This window comes from Amphiura filiformis, chromosome 11 (assembly GCF_039555335.1).
Source record: "Amphiura filiformis chromosome 11, Afil_fr2py, whole genome shotgun sequence".
Taxonomy (NCBI): Eukaryota; Metazoa; Echinodermata; class Ophiuroidea; order Amphilepidida; family Amphiuridae; genus Amphiura; species Amphiura filiformis.
The window spans coordinates 32,058,174-32,066,635 of NC_092638.1; the positions used below are offsets into that span (position 1 = coordinate 32,058,174).

The window sequence follows — 8,462 nt, forward strand, 5'->3', positions numbered from 1 at the left end:
AGCGCTTTCACAGTACCAACTGCGTCCTCGGCCGGATGTTTTGGCTCTGATGATTTATGGCTTGTTGACAACCTTCGATGACGTCACACTAGAAGAGGATGACGTCAAAGGTGTTGTCCTCGTCCCTCTGGTGGTCTTGGGTATGAGTAGGTTGTCCAAAACTGGATCTAAATCCAGTCCAGTGTCTCTGCTCAAGTTGCGTCCTTTTTTCCTGATGTGAATGGTTTCTAGGACCCTTCTGGAAAATTCTTTGGGTTCTTTTTCCAGCACATTTACGTTTTCCCAGTCTATTTGATGGGTGTTTTTGCTCCTGGAAATATGCTCATGTACAACAGATTTGGAACCGACAGCCTTTGATTTATGTTCAGATAGCCGTTTTTCCAACTTTCTACCTGTTTCACCAATGTACATAGCATCACAGTCTGAACAGGAGATTTCGTAGACGGTCCCTGACTGTTTTAATTTGTCTACTTTATCTTTCGGTGACACAAGTGTTTGCCGGTGTGCGGTATGGTTTGAAGGCTGTGGGAACACCTGCTGTTTTGAATGCTCGTTATTGTGTTCCCCCTGGAAGTTTCACTATCCGGTTCGTCCTGTGAAGCTGATTTTTCACGCTTCTCCTGGGCTCTGAAAAAGGTCCAGACGCGATAGCCGCAGTTTCGGAGCGCTCCTTTTACGTGTTCAATTTCCTCAGCTCTATCCTCCGGATCCGTAACAATTTCACTCCTATATAGCAATGTCTTGATCACACTTAGTTTGTGCTCCAGTGGGTGGTGGGATGCGAAACTTAAATACTGGTCAGTGTGAGTTGGTTTTCTAAAGATCTTGACCTTCACACTGCCATCGCTAGCCCGCACGATCAGAGTGTCTAGGAAAGGAAGTTGCCCGTCTTTCTCTTCCTCTCTGGTGAACTTAATGTTATTGTCTTGCGAATTTTTGTGATCTGTAAATTCATCCACGTGCGAAGTTTTTATAACGCAGAATGTGTCGTCGACATAGCGAACCCACATGCGTGGTGGCCACCAGGGGATTGCAAGGACTGCCCATTGCGCATCCATCCTTCTGTTGGTAGTATTTCTCTCTGAACCCAAAATATGTCGTGCTCAAGCAAAAGTTCAAGAGATTGATGATGTCGTCCACCTCTAGATCTTCCGCTGTCCCTACTTTCCAGGTTTCGTCATTTTCCAACAAACTGCGAACGACGACGAGGGCTTCTTTCACCGGGATAGAAGTGAACAATGCCGACACGTCAAAGGACACTATGGACTCATCAGGCTCTACTTTTAAGTCTTTGATCTGGTTAACAAAGGCCTGAGAATTAATTATGTGATGTACCGTTTTTCCTATCAAAGGTGATATAATGTCCGCAACAAATCTCGCAAGATTTGACGTCATCTTCTTCTAGTGTGACGTCATCGACGGTTGTCAACAAGCCATAAATCATCAGAGCCATAACATCCGGCTGAGGACGCAAGTCAAAAATTCTTCTAATTTAAATTATACCACTACGTATGAATATACAATTTTATATCTATTGAAGTGTCGCAACGAGAAGCAGAATGTGCTCGTGCGCTATTAATGTATGGCTTCTGGTATGAACACATGTTTTAATAACATTAATTTTAAATGTCGTATTATATAAAGATCATGAATACGTTTTAAAAACATTATTGTAAAATATTTTGTCAACAGATAAATAACATTTTGTCAGAATGTTTTGCATTACGTTTTTAAAAAGGTTTTATGAACGTTACTAATTTTTTTTACACTCTTTATATAACCTGACATTTAAACCTTTTTGTAAAAGGTGTGTTTGCTGGGCATTACTACTGTTTGACCTAAAATTCCTAAGAAAGCTAAATATCCTGCGTCCAGAATGTGTGAGAAAGAAACACTTTAAAAATATCAAAATTTTAAAACTAAACCATATTTAAGAAAATCTAGGACACTTCCCATTCTAAGAAACCCTGTAAACGTTTTGAATATTTTTTTTAATATATGCAACAGCACAGCAAAGAGAAGGATATATTTATTAAGTCAAGCTTTATTTGAAGCTGTAAGTTTTTCTTTTACTTTTTTCTTCTCTGTACTTTTCACAACTTTTATTTCATTTTTTAGTTTTCTTTTATCAGGTTCTTTTGCTTCCATCAATATTTTGTGTGACCACCGGTATTGTCTACAAGGGCTGTGTAAAGTCGTCGCGTACTCTCGATTAGAATCTTTTCTCCTTGTATAGGCCAAAAGGTCATTTTTATATTGGACCTTCACAGGGGCGTTTATTCTTCCGTTAATCGCCCCCAAAGGGAGGGAATAATTTTACCCCTTTGGGGAAGAATTTTGCATTTTGAAAAAGAAAAAAAAGAGAGGGGAAAAACAGAAGAAAGTCAACAGGCTTCAAGGAAGATTAGAAATAAAATTAACTAATTTGGGGGAAAATGTATATAACTGGAACATGTATTATTATGTTTTATGGTATTTTTGGAATGAAATAGATGGTCACTGGCTGGGTGAATTCATCAAGCGTCATTTAGGGAAGAATTATAATGGGTACATTACATAACATTAGCATACATGTAGTGGTCCCTTGGCTTTTACCCATTCCCATCCCAAAAATAATTATTTGAGGGAAACCATGGACTTGCATGGGTTGGGTCAGTAATTCTTCCCTGCCTGGGCAATAGTGACTAGTGGTCATACTATATAGGTAATAATGCACAGCTTGCACACTAAGATTAAGGGAGCTCTACTTTGCATATTTCATACAAAATCCATTTCTTTTTAGTTTGGACATCTGCCTATCTAGGGAAGCATTTGGGATTCTAAGGGAAGAACCATAAATTAGTTAACAGCTCTATTGTCCAAGTTTATCTTCCCTTTTAAACCTCAGCTTCAGATCCAAATCCTTGATTATTCTTCCCTAGATGCCATAGTTCAGTGGCATTCTCCAAACTCTGCAACAGAAGAATTTTAATTCTAAGGCTTTATAAATCAGGGGCATGCGAGTCACCACATATATAAAAAAGCTGAAAACGCAAAAAACAGATAGCAAAAAATTGAAAACACCTAGCAAAAAGCTGCAATTTGGGAAGATCCTATACTTTTATACAGAGCAAGTTTACTGTACTGGTACAAAAAAGCTGAAAATGAATACAAAAAAACTGAACCCCCTGTAAATAATAAATCACAGCTACAACCATGGCCAAAATGTGTTGGGACACTATATTATGACCTTATTTCCGTTATTATTAACGTGATAAAGTGGAGGTTTCTCCCCCTTCCCCACCAATCAATGTTGGGTGCCACAAGGCTCGTGTGACCAAAAAAGTTGGATTCAACATTGATCGGGGGAGTGGGGGGCATATTTACATTACCCTATCAAACCGTCCCAACACTTATATGGCCAGCATTGTAGCTCTGAAAATAATAAAGATCTTAGATGTGTTTACCAGCCTGTCTTCCCATTGTAGTCCTTAGATGCAATGGTTCAGTGTCCAGACTGTACCATCTAGGAAAGAATTTGATGTTTTTAGGGAAGAGGTGTTTACCAGCCTGTCTTCCCATTGTAGTCCTTAGATGCAATGGTTCAGTGTCCAGACTGTACCATCTAGGAAAGAATTTGATGTTTTTAGGGAAGACAGAATAGAACAAATCACAACATACCTATGTTCAGTCAGGGAAGGGAGGGAACAAGAAAATAAGGAAAAGTACATGTAGATAGCACCCGGGGGAGGCCCTCGAATATGAAAGTGACATACCTGTGCCCACCAGCGTATGAAACTTTCAGACATTTTCAGAAAAATGGATTCATTTGGTGTTGGCAATGTCAAAAATGGAGTGATTTTGTATTGGAGCGCCTAAAATTTCACATCATTGACAATCAAAAATAGCTTTTTTCCCAATTTTACAGTACAACGTAGACAAAACTCATTTATTTTGCTCAAAATGTGTGTGAATTGTTCAAGAAAGGGGGTCATTCAGTGTAGGGGTCTTTTCATGGGCGCATGACGTATGTCAATATATGGGAGTGCCCCCCCTGGAGATAGCAACCAACCTAAAATTTTCCCTTTTTGGCGCTATGGCCCATTTTTGGGGTTTTCAGTTGGGGAAGAATCTGGGGACGGATGTGACACAGCGCGGTAGGGTGAGGGAATAATTTCAATTTTCTGGAAGAATAGACACCCCTGGACCTTCATCCATTCAAACCACAGAGGAGAAAGAAACAGAGCCTGTACAACCAGTCAAAGTCTCAGCATCACCCGATAATGAGGGCCGATTGTTCCATGAAATGCGACAGGCGAGATTGCTACGCAATTACCGCGTATTTACACGGTCTATCAAGTAATCGTGAAAGCACGCGACGCTCTATCGCGTATACGCGAAGGCACGCAGCGCTGGCGTGATAGTTGGACACGGCACAATCGAACAATCGGCCCTCATGAATATGCGAGAACTTATACCATACAATACACGGGGACTTTGACTGGTTGTACGCCCTCTGTTTCTTCCTCCTCTGTGATTCAAACACTTGTAACTTTGATCCTAGAGTTCGCATTGAATTCAATACAGTGTCATAATGTGCAGGATGAGATTAAAAAGAATTAAACTAAATATGGCTAAGTTTAAAATTATGATTTTTCCTAGTGTTCGGATACTTTCTGGGCGCGGTATTAATGTAGAACTTAGCAACTTAGCAACCATTCAACTTCCTGAAAAGAAATAACACCAACAGCTCACTTTTGCTTTCTTTCCCGATATCATTTTCATTAACTGCCGTTAATCTGACTGTTAATAAATAAAAAAAATATTCATAACGTTTACAGGGTGTCCTAGAATGATTAGAGTCCTACAATTTTAAGTTTTACATATATTTGAAATTTAACCTTGTTCTTGGTTCAGAAGCATCTGTGTCCTGTAAATATTATTTCTTAGCTTCCTTTTTCTACCAAAATGTTATGTTAAAAGTCCAGAGCTTCCGAGAATCCCCTGCAGACATTTTACAGGCCCACGAAATTTATCTAGATTTTAAAATCCTGATAAAAAGACTGTGAAGATGCAACTTACTATACAATATTAAAGAAAGTGAAAAAATAAATAAATACTTTTGATAAAATAAATGAGAATGTAACAATTCAAAAAATGATGGGGGATTTTGCTATCCTTTTAGTGGCGGCGCCACCGGGGGGCATGAGGGGGAAAAACCCAGTCAGAACTCTTTCACCCTGTTGCGCCACAGTAAAAATTCACAAAATTACGAAAATTTGCACTTTTTGCTGCAATTTTCACGCCCCCCCCGAAATTCACTTTTCCCCTAATGCCCCCTCCGATAAAAATTCCTGGCGCCGCCACTGTATCCTTTATTGATTCAATTTTGCTAAACCTTAATATACATAATTCAAATCAGAATGGTGCAACTTAGCGGATCTCAAGCCGTACCAACTCTCATTTTAAAAGGAATTTCAGAATAAAAATCGACTTAAAGACAAGAAAGTCCTAGTCAAAATGAAAAGGGCCACAAATCGACATTTGAAAAACAATGATACAAAGGTAAATGGCATAGTTATGATGGAAAGTTACATATGATTGCCATATTTCAACTTATTGGTAATTAACCATTTGGTCTTAAACCATTTGGTTAAGAACCCACAAGGTCTACATGGTCAAAAAACCCACTTAGTCTAAACTCAAGTGGTCTACGGTATTATTATTACCCAGTACCTACAATAAACATTTGTAATAACAAGTTAAATATTCATTTGGTCTAATTACTATTTTGTCTATTAGCATTTAATCTTAAATCTAATACCCATTGGTCTAATGACTATTAATCTATTTATCAATTGGTATATATATAGAAACAGCATATCATGTTAAATTAAAAAGGAAAAAATGACAAGCATTATAGACATTTATGGTAATATGGTTTGTATAGCAAACACAATGTATGGCAGATTTCAATGAGAAATAAAATGAAATAAAAGATATATCACTTCTCTGCGAACCTCGTTCAAAACATTCACGGCGGGACAGGGCTTTTTCAATTACTTCACCCACATTAAATTAAGTACATCTTTAGCACCATTTAAAAGTTTTTTTATAAACTCATTTAATGAAAGAAGCATTTTACTGATGTGCATCACCATATTTTTGTTCATGTAATGTAAATTAATTTTTATTATGTAGTGTAAGATAATCTCTGTATCGCGCCTTGAGCGCTATTGATTTGGTGTAGATGTCATATATTATATGAAGGCCGTGAAAAAAATGTACTTTTTTTTCAAGAATTATCATAAACAGTTTAAAACATAATTATGCTGGACCTATTTTTGAAAAAAAAGTGAATTTATAAGCAGTGCATTGTCCTGCGTACAAATCCCGAGAGTATTCTTATAACACAGTTTTATAGGTTTTTGTATTTCATAGATTTGTTATCTTCTTACACACAAAATCCTATGATACGATTTGTAATTTGCCGATAAATCTCATTTGTTTGTTACAGAAACCAATCGTCACCAGTTTATCATTAGACATTAAATGCCAATGCTTCGGCACAATTCATCTTTTCGGTGAATCCCATAAGCCTTTGCGATTTAATCTTAATATATCACGCATTTTGCACATCGTTACCGTGAATGATCGTCATTGCGCATGGTAAACTGTTCAGTAATTATGTTGCCATCGGCATAACATGCAGGGTAAAAACACAGTCTTTCGTGAAAAAGTAAAAGTAAATAGCACCAGGATGCGTTCAGAAACAATAGTTCATTAAGTACGAACTAGAAATCCTCGTGCTCTAAAACATGTTCCTAGATCGGTTACGGAAACCTTTTCGTACTTCGAAAATGAAATCAATGACAGAAACAAAAAGAAAAGGGAGAGGGAATTGAAAAAGATTATTATTATATTTGAATAAATTACTTAAATATTTATCATTATTACTTCTAACTCTTTTAAAATTGATTATTAACATTGTTGTTAATTATAGTTTTTATTCTCTCATATCTAAAATAATACAAATGAAAGATGTTTCTACGTTACTTACATATAAAAACGGCACTGCTAATTATCAACACAATATGCAAAAAAAGTAGAACATTCGTCATGGTTCTGCCTGGTAATTTCGTTGAACGTCTTAGAGCTTATTTCAGGAGCGTTAGCTACTTTCAAGAATTTTAGAGGGTAATGTAAATCGTAGCGTCCTTATTAAGTTCAAAACTTAGGAGGAAGTATAACAGTATAACTGTACAATAGCCAAGTCAAGTTCGAAGTGGGCTAAAAGAAATGCGTCAAAGCTAAATTATTTCATTCTATTACTCAACTTAGCCCTCTAAAATAAAAATCTTAGAGGGTAATGAAATCGTAGCGACCTTATTAAGTTCAAAACTTAACAGGAAGTATAACCAACAAAAATCGATGCTGTACAATATCCAAGCCAAGTTCGGAGTGGGCTAAAAGAAATGCGTGATAGATAAATTATTTCATTCTATTATTCAACTTCACCCTCAATTAATCAATGTAGAGGTGAAGAGGGTGTTCTTTGAAATCTATTTTATCGCTATAAATACGACGGAGTACCGAATAACGGTTAACTATAAATCGCCTCCATCTAACACGTCAAATGCTTCAGGCGATTCGCCGAGCGCGAGTAGCGATGAAGCTTTTGTATTGTTTTATTTTGTCAACAGAATGACAGAAGGCGACGTTGCTGATTTTTACCATTTTCTATTTAGAGGTTAATAACTGCGCATCGGTTATTTGGAGGGCATTGGAGGAATATCCCAAGGGGCGCAGCCCCGAGTGATATTCCGAGGTCCAAAGCAAAATGTTTAGATTTTTCATAATGCCCGACATATGACCGATGCAAAGTTATTAACTTCATTCATAACCGTCACTTTCATCTCTTCACTTTACAAAATAACAGGCAATTTTCCTATAAACAATTGTTAGGTTTTGTCCTTCCAAAAATCGATCGGGCTAACACAGAACGACCAATAACAGAAGTGCGAATCACAATCTGTGCAAATATTAATCCAAATACGGCGGACATCGCTCACGTAATTTGTTCGACGCACAACACGGCGCGCGCGGAGGTTTACGCTGACGGTGCGGAGGTCCACTTTGAATATTAGTAACCGCATTCAGCGTTTGCGTTTTGGCAAATAAAAAAAATGATTAGGGACACAAATCGCGTATATTAATGAGGTTATTAATTGGAAATATGCGGCGATCAGAACGATTATTATATTGATCAAATTAATATGAACGTGTTGAGAATGTTGTTAGCCACAATTTCATCCTGCACTTCGAAAAATCGAACGATGGAAAAACAGTGGCGTAGCTGGGATTTTTTCCAAGGGAGGGAAAGCATGCGTGGGACGGGGCCAAAAAACAAAAAAACCAAAAAACCAACAACAACAAAAGCAAAACAGGAAAAAAAAAAAGAAAGAAAAAAAAACAGTGCTCCA

The 8,462-nt window shown here is 37.4% G+C and overlaps 1 protein-coding gene across 1 annotated transcript; it reads right to left on the reverse strand.

Moving 5' to 3' along the window:
• Positions 1-951: 951 nt before the first annotated feature.
• LOC140163632 (uncharacterized) lies at positions 952-1,395 on the reverse strand. The gene has a single exon (XM_072186947.1). It carries the CDS (start codon positions 1,393-1,395, stop codon positions 952-954), a length of 444 nt encoding a protein of 147 aa, XP_072043048.1.
• Between the last annotated feature and the right edge of the window lie 7,067 nt (positions 1,396-8,462).

What these genes read in the sequence shown, in the direction of transcription:
- LOC140163632 (XM_072186947.1), bottom strand. Translation starts at nt 1,395, where the DNA reads ATGACGTCAAATCTTGCGAGATTTGTTGCGGACATTATATCACCTTTG.